Source organism: Drosophila persimilis, unplaced genomic scaffold (genome assembly GCF_003286085.1).
Source record: "Drosophila persimilis strain 14011-0111.01,24,50 unplaced genomic scaffold, DperRS2 tig00000002-arrow-pilon, whole genome shotgun sequence".
Taxonomy (NCBI): Eukaryota; Metazoa; Arthropoda; class Insecta; order Diptera; family Drosophilidae; genus Drosophila; species Drosophila persimilis.
In genome coordinates, this window is record NW_020825289.1 from 20809969 (window position 1) to 20827928 (window position 17960).

Consider the following 17960-nt stretch of genomic DNA (forward strand, 5'->3'; position numbering starts at 1 on the left):
TGTGTGTGGGTGTTTGTGATTGTTTATGGGTGAATTCGGGGCGTGTGTGTGTGTAAAATATAAAATTAAATTAATATTAGTAGTAAAAATAAAAAATTGCACAATTCAAGTTGAAAGCTACGTAAAATTCCACTTAAAAACTTTACATTATTTTATTTTAATATTTTACAATCGCTTTTCCATTGGTTTTTTATGTTTTGTAGCTACTAAAATTAGAATAAATTTGATTTAAGTTTAAATAAGGCCAACAATTTGTGTTTAAATTTTGTAAATATTTTTTAAAAGTATATATTAAAATGTTTGGAAATAAATTGCATTCAAATTTTGTTTAACATAATAGATTGCCAAATGAAAACTTTGCACATTTTTTGTTTTGTTTTGTCTAAATAAATTTTGATTACATTTTGTTGCTCACACAAGTTTAAAAAATTTTAAAAATGTTTAATGTAAATTTTAAAAATAAATATTGAAGTCTTTTGGTGTGTGTTTCTATGTGTGTGTGTTTGTATGTGTGTGTCCGAATGATTGAATATTATTTGCCAGCAAAAAAAGATGTGAATTGTAGGATCTAAAACCTTCCGATGCGATGGTTGTTTTTTATGATTTTAATGTTTGAGTAAAACTCCAATCACTTGAATTTCCTTTCTAAAGTTCTCGTTATCAAAAGTGTTGTTCTTCAAAAAAATGCCTAGAAAACGACGCCAATTTAAAAAGAGTTTTGTTGTTTTCGGGCTTGAAAATTATCAGAATCTTTGAGACGAAGTTCTCATCGTTAAAAAAATATAGATATAAGGAGGGTATGACGAAAATTGTTTTACGTTCTGTTCTTACGTTTGTGGTGATATTTTGTTTACAGAGTTTCCCTTTCGTTATGATTAAAAAATATTTATAAAATCAGTCCAAGTTTTGCGTGTTTTTTTTTTGTTAGTTTTGTTTTTAGAGTTTTTTCTTTTTATCTGAATTAACTTAGGTTTTCATTCTTTTAGTTTTTATAAGTGTTATTCTGAATATAAGAAGGTATATATTTGTTACACCTTTTTTCACTAAACAGATCCACGCGCTCCAGATGATGTTAGCTTTACAGTTAGGGTTAGGTATTATACAGTTGCGTTTTATTAAGTGTACAGTTATCGTTATTTGTAATAGGTATTATTTTATATATTTTTTAAATATAAACAATCTTTACTCTCTTCTCTCTGCCACATTCCCACACAACCCTACTCGTCTCAGCTACATGCTACATTCTACACTCTCTCTAGCTCTCTAGCTCTCGTTCTCATTTCTGTTCGAATTGGAGGACGAAAAAACAAAATTCGAGAATTGACTGTGAGGCGGAAACAATCTGCCACACCATTCACATAACTACTTGATGATTTTGCAATTGTTTTTCCATTCAGTGTGTCTCTTCCTCTCTCTCTCTCGCTGTCGCTGACGCTTTTCCATTCATTTCTCTTCATTTTTTTCGTATGTGTTTTTTTTAGCATTTGTGTAATTGTTAATAATTTGTTTATCGGTTATATCGTACGGATAATGCCTTATCTCTAGTATTTGCAGACTTAAGACTAAATAACTGCATTTTACGCTTGTCCTTCAGTGATCCCTCCATCAGGCGTCTGGCATCAGGATCGGGCATCTCCCTGATCATCGGGATGTCTGTGAGGGTGTGGTTCAGCTGCCTTTCCTTCTCCTGGCCCTAGTCGAGCAGGACCCCGCCCACCACCTCGTGCAGGATGGTGTGGTGGTGCTGCTGCTGCTGATGGTGGGGCAGGGGCTATGCCGTCGTCGAGTGCTCTGACTTGACCGCCACGCCGGCGATCAGCTGCTCCTGATGCGGATGCAGCGGCACGCCCATCAGTGCCATGGCCGTCTGGGCGTTCGCGTACATGCTGACGGGCGCAGCGCCGTTGCCCACCGCCGCTGTAGTCGAGCTGGCGGGCACCGCCGCCGTGATGCTGGTGGAGGAGGTGGCTGCCGCAGTGGTGGGGCCCATGGCTCCGCCACCGCCGCCGATGTAATCGCTGCTGGTGCTCACGGCCGACACGGATCCGGAGCTGGTTGCAGAGCCGGTCCCAGAGACGGAAACAGACGCAGTGGCGGGAACAGAGATGGAGACTGGGGCGGAGGGAACTGGCAGAGGCAGAGGCAGAGACAGAGGCTGCGGCTGCGGCTGGGGCAGTGGCTGCGGTTGCGGCTGCGGCAGCGTGTGATTGGGCAGCGGAAGGTGCTGATGCTGGTGGTGGGCGGCCGCCGCAGCCGCCGCCTGTGAGGTGGAAGCGGAGTCGGCATCCAGACCGGCGGTAATCGCCCCGCCAACGGCACCGCGCATTCGTTCCGCCCGCACCATGCGCTCGTTCTCCTCCTGCTGGGCCTGCAGATGCGACTGCACCGAGGGCGGGATGGCGTGGACGTCCCAGATCTCCTCGAGGAACTTGGGCAGCTTGCGGTTCTTGAGCTTCAGCGAGAAGCACATCTCGGCGTTCTGGTTGCCCAGGGTGCGCAGCTCGGTGAGGATGGAGAGGAGCTTGGCGTAGAAGACGAGGCTCATGGTGTCGCCGCAGTGGCGGTTGAGTATATAAATGCGTAGCGTGTCGATGTAGTAGCTCTGTATCGCCTCCACCAGCTGGGCCTTCTCCAGGCCCGGCCGGTCCGAGAAGATCACAATGGCAGTGAGTAGCGCGTATTCGACATTGTCCACCTTCATCGAGAACATCTGGCGGCAGAAGTGCAGTAGGTCCTCGATGTTGTCCGCCATTCCGGCCATTTTGTACGAGTCCCGCGTGTAGGATCGGTTATTCGCAAAGAATATCGAGTCCGAATTGTGATCGTAGCGCCGCGCCATGCGCAACATCATGACCTCCGATGAGCAGGCCTTTAAGCAGAGATTATCACAGATGTATCTTCAATCGGGAATCAATGCGGAGGGGGTGGGGGGGGGTACACTCACCTTCAGTAACGTGATCTGATCCTCCTGGGGTATCTTTGTAAACGCTGGTAGACCTTTAGCAAACTCAACGATCAACTGGACCGTGAGTATGGTTATCTCGGTGATGTGTCGAAAGCTGACATCCGTCTGGCTCTCGTTCTCATCCGGGGTACTCTGAAAGCCAAATACGAGGAGTCCATTAGAGCCCCCTTCTTACGGAGAGGTTTGTAGAGGCTATACCCACCATTATACGCCTGAGATCCTCTTCGGAGGGCTGCTCGTAGCCATCCTGATACCAAATTAGCTTATATATAACGGCCAACTGATTGTACGTTAGTGGAGGTATATTGCGCGCTTGACACTTGGCCAAAATATCATCAGGTAGTAGCTGCCAGAAGAGAGAGAGAGAGAGAGAGAGTGAGATCAGTCAGGGAATCTGGTGCGATCCGCTTGCTGCAACTTACCGGAATTGTGGCATGCTGCGGCGCCTCGCATGTCATCAGATCGAGAATCTCCTTCTTCACGTAGTCGTGGGTACCACCGACGCTGCCGCCGCCAAGGCTGGAGCCGCCGCCCACACTATTACCACCCCCGGCGCCATTGCCGCCGTGCTGGGAGCTGGGCGAGGTGGTCATCTTGTCCTTCTCCTTCTGGGCCTTCTTCTCGCGCCGCTTCATCGCGCACTGGTTCTCCGGGACGACGCACTCCGGCCGCATGCCCACCGCCAGGCACTTCTTCAGGCGGCACTCCTGGCACTTCCTCCGCATGTACATGTCCATCTCGCACGCCCGCCCGAACTTGCAGCAGTAGACGGCGCTCTTGGTGACGCTGCGCCGGAAGAAGCCCTTGCAGCCCTCGCAGGTGAGGGCATTGTAGTGGTAGCCGGAGGCCCTGTCCCCGCACACGAGGCACAGCTCCTCCTGCACCCGCGGCGCCGGGCCCTTCTTGCTCTTCTTCGCATCGCAGCCCTCGTTCGCCGAATATCCGTTCAGGCTGCTCGAGGGCGAGAGATCATCGCGACCTGTCCGGGGGAGGGGCGAAAGAGAAAAAGAAAAGATCGGGGCATTAGATATCTCTCTGTCTCACTCTCTCTCTCTCTCTTTCTCCTTCTCTGGGTGTGAAGCCCCTCCATAAAACATTAGAAACCCAAATAAATAAATTTTCCATTTCATGTTGTTTCTTGTTATTTTCGAGTTCTACTCGTTCTCTGTTCTCCGAACATTTGCATTTTTTGCAAAACTCCAGTTCCGATAATCTGTGTGTGTACGATAACTGTCGAAATGGGGCTCTGTCCACCATCCCCAGCGTCAGCCCCAGCCCCAGCCCCAGTTCTGACAGAACGTAAAATTTAAAATTCAATTAACGTCGTCGCTCAAAGTCACCATCGAAACGAAGCTGAAACAAGTCTTAAGTCAACAGAAATCAACGATGGAATGGAGTGGAAGAACTGTTAGGGATGGGGATGGGGATGCGAGACCCATAGATAGAGCCATCAGCAGCGGCTGCACGACACCATGATCCAGTTCTGGGAGATTGTTCAGAGGACAATTTTTACTGCAAATCAAGAGATACATATCTATCGGATAGACGTCAATAATTGTGGCTTCCATGTGGGACTTTTGTAATATTCTCTGTTTTTTCCATTGGGATAGATAGAGTAGAGATAGATGAGGCCTTATTATTGTTTCTTATTCCGAAAAGATTGTTAGTTCCTTGAATCCCCAGAAATATTTCTATGGTGTATCCCATGTGGATTCTATTGAATTATGTAATATTTTGCCATGTCAAAACACCAACCAATCGACTCCCATTATCGATTATGTTTTGAACAGAGTGCTGCTCCTCAACTCCGGGGTGGCGGAGGGCGGCAGTGGCTAGAGGCTATGAATGGCGTTTCGGAGATACATTATACAAATAGTCACGTTCCACACAAAAGGGAGAGAGATAAAAAGAATATCAAGTGCAAGTTTCCCCCACAAAGACACTAACGACAGCAGAGCGGGGGGTGTGGGATGATGTGGTAGGGTATGGTGTGTGGTGTGTGGTGCATGGTGCATGGTGCATGGTGCATGGTGGCGTGGTAAATGGGTGTCCGTGGCACATAAGTGGATAAAAAGATACGACAAAGAGGCGTGTTGTTGCAACTGCAATGACAATGACGATAGAAAGAGGGGGCTCGGCAGAGGCAGTGGCAGATGGCAGACAAGACGCAGCGAGGCTTAGACACTTGTCTGAGAAGGAGGAAGAAGTAGCAGGAGGACAAGGAGAAGGACAAGCACAAGCAGAAGAAAGCAAAGCGGCAAAGACGCCACTTGGCCAGAAGTGCGCCGCAGCTTTTACCCCCCTCCCTTTTCCAACTCTCCTTGTTCTGCCTGTGGCCTGGCTCTTCTTTTCCTTGTGTCTCCGCCGCCTCCTCGCTCCTCTTTCCAGCTGCCACACTGCATCCGAGTGCAACGCAGTGCATTGTCGGCCTAACACACTTTTCCGCTGTCCAGCCATCCAGCCATCCACCCATCCCCCGTCCCTGCAGCCACTCTCTGGCACTGCATCCCCCATTCCACTCCACTCCACTCCAATCTCTTTCATTCCCACAAACATAGGCCTTAAATCATTGCTCATACGCCCCGCTGTCTTGTGCTTCGAGTCGACTCTGGACTGCAGCCGCCTGCAGCTACTTTCCCTCCAACCAAACCACGTCGCTGCGTCGCTGAGTCGCTGGCGTTTCAATTTCACTGCCACAGCTAGGAAAAGCTACCAGTGGCGGGGGCGGGGGAGCAAAGAAAAGAAAATGAAATAAGCGACGGCGTCAGGCAAACTTTGTCTGCTCCAGCGGCTCGTGGAAATGTGCAGGAGACGCCACCATGACTGCATTTTCGCTGCACTACAGCTCTGTGTGTGTCTCTGTGTGTGTGGAAAATCGCAGTGGCAGCAGGGAAATCGTGTGTCTAAAAGTAAAAACCGGCTGCTGGCCAAACGACTCTCCCCATCTGCCCCTGGACAATGTCAGGCCTTGAATGCAATGAGAAAGAGGTGGATAGACGCACTGATACCCTCGGATTTGCATTGTTCACATGATTGCCGTGCCATACGGGGAGCTAATCTTGTAGTTATGCCACTTATACCCTCTGAGAGGGTATACAAAACAAACAAACACACACTGACAGTGGAGCCACATTTCATTTTTCACTGATGAAAAGACAGTTTCACGCATTGCAGAAGGGGTGAAGAAGGCAGTGAAGAGCAGGGGGGGAGGGAGAGCGAGAGAGTGGAAAGCACAACAGAACTAAGCGAAACGGAACGCCATGAAGTAAGAAACAAAGGCAGAACCAGAAGCAGAACCCGAAGCAGAAACAGAAGAGCAGAATGGGATGGATGGAGAAAACAACAACAAAAAGTGGAAGCCAAAACGGCAGCACAACACAAAAGACACCCACCCCCGGGAGTCCACCCATCTCGTTAGCCGCTCGCCCGCCTGCCCCCTCCGGCGTGCTTCCACATTTGGAGTTCATTGTGTTATTGTGCTTGCTCTCCTCTCTGCCGGCGCACTACATACCCACATAATCCATGTAAACTGAGGCGGAGGCAGAGGCAGAAACCATAGCCAAAGCAAACTGTAAGCACAGAGCAGAGCAGAGCAGAGGCAGTGGCGGCTGCAGTGAGACCCAACACAGTGCTGAGATCTTGGCTTGATTCCCGCTAACATTCCCCCAGATTATTAATCAGAAAAAACATAGAAAAGAAAACATTGTAGAAAACAGGTGTTTTTTTTAAGCAAAATCCATTTCAAGAGTACTATTAAAGAAAAGAATCAAGCATTGCAGCACAATGCCTTCCCGCTATATGCTCAATCTAGCTCTAGCCAAAGATGGCAGCACTGGGCCGCCTACCAGCCGCAGCAGCCCAGCACAGTGCTCTCCCGCTCTCTCGCTCTCTTACTATGCACTCGCTCTCCCTCGCCCTGCACTCTGCATGCGCCCTTGCTCGACAAAAGCTAAAAAATGTTGATGTAGGCCTCGAAAAATATGCAGTTTGCCTTTGGCATTGCCACTGTCATTGCAAGCAGCGCTGCTGCTTGTGCTGCTGCTGCCTCTCTCTCTCTCTCTCTGTATTCATCTCCTGCCTCCCTCTCGGGCAATGCAGTTCCACGTGCTGGCGAGTGCGAGTGAGCGAGAGAAGAGAGGTGGCGGGGACTGCAAGTCGCACACTCTTTTCCAGCGTGGTATAGGTAAGTTCTCCCTTCTGCTGCTGCTGCTGCTTTTGCTGCTTCTGCTGCTTCGCTTCTTCCTCTGCGACTGTCTCTGCTGCTGCTGCTGCTGCTAGCGCTGGCTCTGCCGCTGCCGCTGCCGTTTGCGTGCATTTCATTTTATACAGTTTTTACTGCATTTTTATTTTGTTTTTGTGCCTGGCAAAGAAATGAAGCTTTTTTTCTTTTTGCTGCCTTTGTACTTCGCTATTCTATGGGCAAAGTTCCCGTGTTTGTGTGCTCTCCGCTCCTACAGCAGTGCAATATATTTAAGCGGCTTGTTTTTTGTGTATGCATAAAAAAGAGAAGAAAGAAGAACGGAGCAGCGGAGTGCCAGAGAGGGCGGGGGGGCTGGCTCTTTGCAAATAGCGCCTTCTGTTGCACTGAAAAGCAAAACAAATAAAATCCACCGCCGCTCCCACACATACACACCTCCATCTGCGTGCATCTTCTCCACGCTCCCGCCCCCCTCTACCACTCTACCTCTGTACGTTATAGGGTGTACGAGGGGTCGAGTCGAGTCGGGGGTGGAGCAGCCGGAGGGATGCAAAGTTTGCTCGTACGATTTGCAGTTGGGATTCATTTTTGATGGATGGACGATATGAAAAACAAATATATATGTATTTCACTTATTCAAACAAGCTCAGCGCGAGTGAGAGAGAGCGAGAGAGAGGGAGAGAGCGGACGAGGTGTAGTAGGTATAAATCTGCGGTTTAGCTTTAAAGCTGTTTCACAAATATCTCAATTTCTTTAATAGGGGTACTCCTCCAATGCTAGTAATACCCATACCCACACGCATAGCCCATCTTTAAAGGGTAGCGCTCTATAGCCAGGGGGTGGGTGGGCGCTTGTTTGGGACTGCCTTGATTTTATGGCTTTTCCTTGGCGCCACATTAATTGTGGGCATCATACATACTACATATATCTCGCTGCAAATCATCCGGAATGGTTATTTATGTCATATTGGGGTTGCATGGCATGGCATGGCAGGGTTGCATGTGGATTCTGTAAGCTTCTGGCCAGAGAGGAGCCGCAAGTGCAATCTACTTCTTAGTTTTTGTTTTAGTTTCTAAAAACATAGAAGGGATATTTAACCCCCTTGAAAATCGCTCAAAAAATACCCTTAAATTCTCAGAAATTCCTTTTCACCCAAAATTGCCACAACAACCAATTAGGTGACGCAAACGTCATAAGTTCTACCCCGGTATCGAGTCAGAAATCATTGACACATTTTCTGCATATCCTTTGTTTATTTGTTGACCCAGGGCCCTACGATACGACAGTGCAGTGCAGCAGGCGATTGCATAAGCGAAAGCCGACGACCCTAAATCAAAACACATTGAGAAGGCCCAACTAACCAACCAACCAGGGGGGGGGGGGGCTGGGGGCTTATCACACACGAGGAGACGAGGCAGGGGAGTATAATAGCTGCCAAAGAGAGCCACTCTGGGGGTGTGCATCCACCTTGGCTTTGGCTTTGGCTCTGGCTGTAGCTTTGCCTGTAGAATGGTGATTTGTGATGGCCAGCCGCCCCAGTAGTTAGGGCCAAAATCAACAGTCCACTCCCCGGCACACAGTGGGGGGTGCCTGGCAGTGCAGTGGTAACGGTATCCATATATATCCGAAGTTGCAAAAACTGTACCAAAGCCAGCGCATGCCCGATGCACTCTTCTCTGCAGTTCTCTCTTTGGGTCTCTCTCTCTCTCTCTGTCTCTGTCTCTGTTGTTTGGGGTTGCACACGTTTTTCTGTGCTCCCAACGGCTGGAAGGGGGTGTGGGGGTGCGGGGTTCATGCGACATGGGGTTCTAGTGCAAGGCTGCAATTTATTTTGCACGAGTTTCTCAGTTGTTAGTCACGTTCCCACCGCCCCAGAGCCGCCCCACCCACCCCTTTGGGGGCCTCTGTGCTCTCCGACTTTGTGCCGAGTTTACAAGGCAGAAAAATTGATTTTTTTCAGTTCGTTGGCATGCTGCCTCCTGGGGCTGTCGCTGTCGCTGACGCTGCTCCCCAGTCCATGCTTTGACCAGCAGCCAGCAGCACGAGGGGCCACGGACAGGGACACGGGGATACGGGGGACACGGGGTGGCAAGGGTTGCAAGGTAGCTGCAAAAATGCTTTTTAACCTACTTTGAGGCACAGGTCGACATTTAGACGAGGGTCGTCGCATGACCTTTCGTGTGTTTCGGAACGCACTCTCCTCCACCTCAACGACTCGGCTGGGCTGCCGCTTCCTTCTTGCTCTGTTGCAGGCTGCATTTTGTTTCGGGAGGAGATTCAGTTACCAGAAATGCACTCAAGCCCCCCTCCCACTCGGCAGCGGAAGCGGCGTCCGCGCCATTTTAGCGGCAGCATTTTAAAAAAATGGCTGCCCATCGAAAGGAAGCAAAAGTTTTAGTATTTGCACTGGTTTCCGTTTCCGTTTGGAAACGTTTCAAGGGGAAATAGCATTACGGGGGCCTGAGCAGGAAACAATTTAAACTAAATTTCTCTTTGCGAATTTTTCAACTTTATTTTACATTGAATCTTTGGCAACACTGGCCCGGTCCTCTCTCTCTCTCTCTATGAACTCTGTTAATGAACTCCTCAAACGTGTATGCATATATTTACATCAAAGCTCTCTCCTACCCCCCGCCCTACTGGGGGGAGCAGCCCCTCCTGCCCCAACCGCAATGTGCACGTGCATTCATTAGCAGGCAACATCGCAGCTGTTTACACTCTGCTTTTTTATGCACAACATATGAATGTCTTGACATGCGCTTACCAACACTGGCCAGCTGCAGGACAGCACGAAAGCATGGCCAGATTTCTGCAGACAGGGAGCTCCATACATCCGAACAATGGAGCGGGCGCCCAACAAATGGCAATGGAGTGAAGCCATTAAGAAATACAAAAGCGAAAAGGCAGGCGGGCAAAAACAACAAATAAACTGCTAAAGAATGAGTACTAAAATAGATGGCCAAAAGAAATGAAATGAAGAAGTCTCGGAGCGGCACACAACAAAAAAACAAAAGCGTCACAGTCAGTCGCATCGCCTCACATCTTGCCCCAGAGATGGATTGCCTGGTGTGTGTACATTTGGATGGTGGATAAAATAGAATGGATGATGGGTGGGTGCCGGTGCCGTTGCCGGTGACGGTGCCCGTGCGAATGTGAAGTTTGGCAACGTCGCAAAGAGTATCACCAAGGGATAGAAGGTAGCTATTACAATTGGTTATTTAAATGATGAGAACAGGTGAAGGAAAACAGCAGAAGATCTCTCCAAAGAAGTGCAACAACTGGGAACTTAAGGACTGAATAAGGCCCCTACATTTCTTTGGTACGCGATTTTGTAGTGTTGGGCAGCGTCTTTTTTGTTCCTCTACTCCTATATGCCACTATCCACTCCACATTCTGCCACTCCTCACTGCCCTCACTCCCCATTTGCCAGTGTGCTTAATGCCGAGCGAAGCAGTGGAGCATTCTTCCTTGGGTTTTGTACGCAAAATCAGGCACACAAACTTTTATTCAAGTGCAGTTGGTTCTTGTTCTCATTGGAGTTGCTTTCCTGTTTTTTGTTTTTGTTTCGCTGCTATTGGAGTTTCAGCGAACGGAAGTTTTTAATTAAATATGAGAAATACAGAAAAGTACAAATAAAAACGGGAACGAGCTACGGCACAGATGGATAGTACTTTGCAGCGTAAAGTCGACCTTGTTGGGGTAGGTAAAAGTCCAGTTTTGCAGCTCTTTAGTGTGCCCCATCGCACTCCCTCACTCTGGGGCACACCCTGTGCCGCTGAGCCAGCCCTTGTCTGGCTCTCTGAGTATTGCCATTTTACTGTTATTGTTATTACATTATCAACATGTTGTCCGACAGCATCCCCAGCCCCCCCAACAGCCCCTCACAGACTCCAGCTGTACGGCTTAGTGCTGCGCTCCATTGTCTGGGACTTGTTTTCGTCTTGACTGCAGACTTATTAAATATCATTCGCATTGTTGCTGGTCAGTGATTTTTATTGAGCGACAGAGCGACAGACCGACAGACCGACAGAGCGACAGACAGACAAATTTTCTCGTTGTCTCCGCAGCTGTCGCTGTCGCTGTCGACCCACCACGGGCTGGCGTGGTGTGCGTGTCCTTGAAGTCGTTTACGTCACTTGACATCGGGCAAGAGAGTGGGGGAAAGGGGAGAGAGACTTCTGCTGAGACTCCGGGCTACAGTTAATGCATTCAAGGGGGTCTCATGTCAATGGACAGCAGGAGAATGAAGAGAAGTACCAGGAGTAAATACCAGAAGATGGAGTTGTTAAATGCTTCTCACTGATCTACGATCTGTGTAATGTGTGCTCCCATCGCCCCATTACAAGGGGACACCCAATACTCCGTGCACTGCTTTGACCCATTGCACAACACTCAAGTGTTGTTATCGAATCGCGATCTAGCGGTTCGGTGTCGGCGCTTTTCCATGGTATTTCTCTTACATTTCGCTCCATTCAGCAACAGCGACAGCCGCAAGGCATTGAACTGCACCAAAAAATAAAAAATTGTTTATACAAATTTCATGGGAGCCGAAGCGATGACGGGAGGAAGAAGAGTCTCTGTTTACGGCAACAAAGCAGACCAGACCAGACCAGACCAGGGGCCAGACATTTGCAACAAATTACGAGTATTCCGGGCCGAAAAACGTGGCGCATTTGATGCTTCACTTGCTTCACCGCCGGCAGCGGCGGCCGTGGCCAACTGTGCGTATGCGCAATTTCGTCAGGCTCTTGACATTGTGGGAAATTCTTTTGTCGAGTGCAGCAGAAAAAGCCCACATCTACGGGCCTGTGTGTCTGTGTGTGTGGGGTATTACATTACAGCGTCGCCTTTGGTTGTAAAACGAGCAAAGCGCAACCGAAAATACTTTTTTTGGTGAGCTCTCCACCGAGAGCAGGGGCAAGGGCAGAGGAGGAGCCCTCTCGCTCGATATTACAAAAAATCATTTCCAGGAATTCTTGGATTTTGCAGCGCCAGGCGAAATTCACTGGAAATTGAGTGCAAATACCTGTGCCATAATCCAATTGAGACCATTTCGAGCTCCGGTCGGGACCGACTGACGACCCCGTTCGTCTTCTTCTACATGGGAGTACGAGTACGCTCTGTGATCTCAATAATTATGGCAGTTTCCTAATACCATATCATATTATTATTATGGAATAGGCATAAAAACCTCCTTCGACCTACTTATAGATTTTCAAGATTTTTGCAAAGATATTGCCGAGTGTTGAAGTTAGGATCCCATCGATATATCTTCCCAAAAGAGTATTTAAAGCTTCGGTTAAGGTAATTCTTCTCAAAGATACTTTCTGGGAATCATTAAAATCCGTTTTTCTTACACATTTTGCTCAGTAATTACATCAAAATAAATTACAGTTGTGAAGAGCTAAAGAGCTAAAAATCTGTCTTTCTGGGGGTTTTTTCGTTTTTTGTATAATTTATGGGTCTTTAACGTACGTTTTTGCGAATATATCATTGAAATGATTGGTTAATGTGATTCAAAGAATCAGTTAGAATACAAATCACAAAAGGAGGTATTTCTTCCGTTTTGGCCCAGGCTTATTCATGGATCTGCCTCTAGATCTTGCCAATGGCCAGCCCCCCATTTGCCACTAATCCTAATAGCCCCATTTGTGCCACTCCACTCCGCCCCCTGAAACCAGCATCGCCTGCTCTTTTCTATCCATCTGTTGTCTGTACTCGTAAATAAGTTGTTGTGTTTTTTTTCGTTGGCAGCAATTTCGGTTTTGTGCCAATTGTTGGGCATTGGGCATATTTCAGCCTTTGTTTTTTATGAAATTTATTTGATTTTTTTCGGCTGGCGTTGCTATGACAAAATGTATGTCAAGGGGCAACTTGTCAGTCATAGGATTTCAGTCAGAGCCCGAAACGCCTGTCAAATCTTTCGCGTTTTGTGCCTCTTTCACTTGTGCGCAAAAAGAAAAGTAAAGAAAAGAAATTGCGCAAAGGGGCAGCTGTGGCTGCCTATAAGAGCGCCCCCCGCGTGTGGGAGTCAATTGCCAAAGATATATCTACGGTACTTGTATGGTTACACAAGTGGCCCACTGTACGTGTGGGCCTTTACCTGCTCTTTCATTCGATATGCAACAATATTGTGCTGTCATGTGTCATTACCTGCAAAGACAAGAGGCGAAAAGAGAGAGGTTAATGTATGCGCAGAGCTCTGGCAAACTTGATCTAGAATACTAGTACGATAATTGTATACATATGTATATGGTGTGGAGTGTGGAGTGGAGCAGTGCTGGGGCTCGACCTAGTGCACAGCGCTCTTATTACATTTCCGCAACAGCCACATGGCCACAGGGCCTAAACTTCACAGCTCGCCACACTTCCGCTGGATACTTTAATTACAGGCAACAAGCACAGAGCCCACAGAGCCAGAGCCCACAGTCAAACGATTTTCTCGGCCTGGCCTGGCCTGGGTAAATGAAACCCAAGCCCCAAGGTGAGGCTCGACTGGCACTGGCGCTGGCCAGGGTTTCGGTCGGCAGTCGGCAGTCGGTAAAGAGGGAACCTTTCCGAAATCGACATTTGAACTATTTATAAACATGCGATCATCAGTAGCATCATCATTCAGGGCAAGACGAAGTTTAGATTGGCTCTCGAGATTGCCCCAGCCATGGAGATGGAGCTATTAAAGCTGTCAAGTACTCTGGAATGGCCTAAACGATGGGGGGAGGTTTGGGCTGTTTGTCAAATGATATACTAGTGCAAGACCCCCCGACCCCGACCCCCACCCCCAGCACGGTGTGTAATTGTCCCAGAAGCTCCATTAAGTGGGGAGCAGTCTCCACGCGCAGGCAAGTGGCCAGTGGCAAGTGGACTCATTAAATGGGTGGAAAACTAAGGAAAGGTCTCTTTGGAGCTACCACTTTCCTTAAGAAGCCAGAGAGTCAATCATTTCATTTCAGACAAGTTGGCAGCCTCAAAGACTGGCCTGGCTTTGAATCTTGAATCTTTCTTGCTGTCTCCGTGTCTCCGTCTCTGTGGCTAATTGTCATCTATGTATCTATGTATCTGCGCTGCCCGTTTGGGCCCACCTGTCGGCAATTAAATGGAGTCCAATTAAATCCAATGAATGAAAACAAAATCAAAATGGAGATGGAGATGGCAGCAGAGAGACACAGAGAGTAGGTAAAAACAAAGCACAAACACAGTTGCAAATGTAATTTACCATCGAAAATCCATGGAAAATGAAAAGCCAGATAGAGAGGGAAAACAGCATTTCCCACATGGCGGCAGCGGCAGTGGCAGTGGCTGTGAAAATGGAAACCGTGGCAGTTCCACTCTCAGACTGGGTTCGGTTCGGGCAAGTGCAGTGGGGCTCTGCTGCCTATCGCAAGTGGAGTATCTGTATCTGCATCTGTTACTGTAGCCGAGTATCTGGCAGATACACTGGCAGCTGCATTGCCGCTTTCTAAACTACGGCAACAACTCCACACAGACACACAGGCAGGTCTCGCGCGTCTCACATGATCTGCGGATCTGGTTGAGGCTGGGGCTCTTGGGGCTCTGGGGGCTCTGCTGGCTCTCTCGTCTACGTGCTTTCGTTTCGTTTCGTTTGACTCGTTTCAAACGCTCGTTTGTGCCACAACATGGCCTTGAATTTTTAATCAAGTTTCGCGCTAGTCGCATGCTCCAAGTCTCGATCTCCGTCTCCGTCTCGAAACGAGCCTCAAGGCATGATCATGGCTAACCAACCATTCCCTCCTCCGGCCTCCGGCCTCCCCATCCCCAAAACGGCCCCGTCATCTTGGCCAGGTCTTGGCGTCTCTTAGCCCGGCTCTCCGGCGTCTCTCTCTGTATTAGTGTTTTAGGCACTAAAATTCGAAACAAGTTCTATTGAACTTGGCTTGCCACTGCGGCTGCTCTTCAAAACAAAAACAACATTTTTTGCCTCGTTTTTTTAGACTTTTTTTTGCAAAATGATTAATGGAATTTATGAGTTCTTTTTTTGTTTTTGTGGTGGTGTTTTTTTTGGCAACAACAGACAAAAATATCCAACACACACACACAGACACATTCGTGTATTAAAAGTAAAAAAATAATATTATTTTACCCACCAAAAACCACGAAAAACTGCCTGCCGTGCAAAAAAGTAAAAGCAGCACAGAAAAAGCTTACAAATTTCAAGAAGAATATGGGAAATACATAATACCAAAAAGGAAGCAAGAAGGCCTACACCCCATGCCCCATACGCCACACGCATACCCCTACTCAAGGGGTATTTATTTGGGATATTTTGGGTATTCTTATGGGATTCTTTGTATTAAAGTTGAAGCACTTCTTCAGCTGATTCACAAAATATTTTGCAAAAAAGAAGGAGAAATCATTCCAACATTCAAACAAAAGACACATTTTCTTGGACGTCGTGTGATCCATCAATTAGTGTATAAATTTCTGCAAATTAAAGTGGACACACAGTGGACTCATCGTTGAGGTCCTACACTTTCCATATCCGCCTCAAACAGCCCTCCCAACCCCAACCACAAGCCTTATACCAAAAACATTCGTTTAGAATTTCAATTCTCTTTTGCAAAATCAAAATTATCAGAGTCCAGGCCAGACCAGACCAGGAGAGGCCTTTCAGTTGTTGAATGAAGTTATGAGAAAATCTCCTCCTCCTCCTTCCCTACTTCCCTTCTACCTATTCCCTCTCCATCTATCCACCTCTTCTTTTCCGTTGTATGTTCTCTCCATACATCTGCATGCGAAATTTGTTTAATATAAACGCAAAGACCCAAGAAATTTGTCACTCCCTGGCCAACGAAAAGCCAAACAAGCGACAAATTCTGCCTTTTTTTTGTTTTTGGTCGAGTGTGTGCGCATTTTAATGACTCTGACTGTGACTCTGACTTTGCATTTGACGTAAACCCAAAAAGAGTCCCCATCCTTATGCACATACATATGAGACGAGGAGAGGGCAGGGCGAGGGTGAGGGCGAGGGAAGACTCAAATAAATGCCAAATGAGGCACAGTTTTGATTTATTGGGCGGCCCTGCATATTTTTGCATACACTCACACACTCGCCAAACGAAGGATCCCCTTCCCTGCCTCGTCTGCCCCTCTCGCTGCGACAACTTTTTCACTTAAGATTGGGTCAAGAGTTTTCGATTCTACCTAAACGCATAATTTGCATTTCTGGCTAAAGTTCCTTCCCATCTCGGCAGAAGCTTTGTCAAATGATTCAATTTCAGCGTTGACTGGAAATGCATTTCGAAAAGAACACAGCAAACCCCACAGCTCTCCCGTTCCCGCAGTCCCTCAGTCCCTCAGTCCAGCAGTCCAGCAATCCCTTTCCATTCCATTTAAAAAACCACTACCCAACCCATCTCAAAAATGGTTTTCTTGTTAAAAATTGGCTGTTTGCTTGTTGTCTGTTGTCTCTGTTTTTTTTTTGGGTGTGTACAAATTTTAAAATGTTGAAATGCAAGCGAATCGCTTCGAGAGTCAAATGAATGCAAAGTCCACATCCTTTCCTGCCTCTCGCTAGCCCTGGCCCTGGCCCTGGCTCTGTTCCTGTCACATTTTACATATGTTGTCGGCTTTCTGCCGAGTCTCTGTTCTTTTTTCATTTTTTGGGGTACAATTTTTTGGCAGGGGCTTCTGGGGGACTTTATTAGTCATGTGTTGCATGGCATTCGGCCATTCCTTAGGCGAGACTCTTGACTGTCACGCCCCAAGTATGTGGCACTAATTAATCAAACACACACGAGAGAGAGAGAGAGAGAGAGTGGAAGTAACGCCTGCCAGTCCATCTCCAAGAAGATCTGCGTGAAGTGTGTGGTCGGGGTCACCAATTCTGACAGAAGGCGGCAGGGAAGGCAAACTCTTTGCCGCAGTGTAAAAGAAGTGAAAGAATATGCTATTATATGACAGAAGGAAAGGACAGAATGTCATCTTAAAAGATCTTATGATGGTTTGTCGGGGTCACCACTTGGGAGCTCAGTAAAATGGCCAAGAAACATGTCTTTAAAATAATTTAAATGCCACAAATTTGGCCCGAAGCTACTCAATAACTTTCCCTTAGTCCACGCTTTTCCACTGAGACATTTGTTCTAGATACACCCCTCATCGGGGTCACCATTTTGATAGGAAACTTTAATGTGAGCCTGTTAAACACTAACCAGCTGACAATAAGGGACTCCCCACACATTCAAGGGGTACAAGGGAGGCCTTCTTAAACAGTTTTGCCGTTGCGTGAGCCGCCGACAGGTTTCGTGTCATTAATAATGCTTCATTTTTTTCTTCTCACAGTGCGTATGCGTAATATGCGAAAATAAATGAATGATATACTTATGTACATATATATTCATCCGAGTGGGAATGAGTAATTGAATGATCCACTTTGACATTGGATTGCGTGTGTGCTGGGGCGCGAATGAATAATATATCTATGCCGAAAGCCAATTATTAGTCAGATGAAGATAAGGCGAAGAGAGAGCCGACGAAATTGCAAGCAAATGCTTTGCATTCGGCTGCTCTGGGCTCTTTCTGGGCTTCGTTTCGGTATTTTGTGCGCTGATGCCAATTAAAGTTTCAAATTCGATAAAAATCGCTAGCAGCAAACAGCCCACAAAGGAAAACAAGGATCTGAAACATTTGCAAACTACTTAAAAAATATAAATAAATGTCCGAAGACGAGACCGCGGACAAGGAGCTGCAGTAGATCGTTGGGTAGCGGCCAGAGTCCATGTGGCAGATGGAGACCGCAACAACAGCTGCCACCGAAAGACGGCAGAAACAAAAAGGAAGCCC

The 17960-nt window shown here is 47.4% G+C and overlaps 1 protein-coding gene across 2 annotated transcripts in view; it reads right to left on the reverse strand.

The window, feature by feature from the left end:
* Positions 1-1696: 1696 nt before the first annotated feature.
* Positions 1697-17960, reverse strand: part of LOC6603154 (ecdysone receptor) — an 81727-nt gene continuing 65463 nt past the window's right edge. For both annotated transcript variants that reach the window (XM_026986174.1, XM_026986173.1), the window contains 4 exons: positions 3388-3944; positions 3168-3311; positions 2945-3097; positions 1697-2869 (listed from right to left, as the gene is read on the reverse strand). In XM_026986174.1, the coding sequence (XP_026841975.1) occupies positions 1772-2869; positions 2945-3097; positions 3168-3311; positions 3388-3944 (1952 nt within the window). In that variant the 3' untranslated portion in view covers positions 1697-1771. The remainder of the gene's footprint in view (positions 2870-2944; positions 3098-3167; positions 3312-3387; positions 3945-17960) is intronic.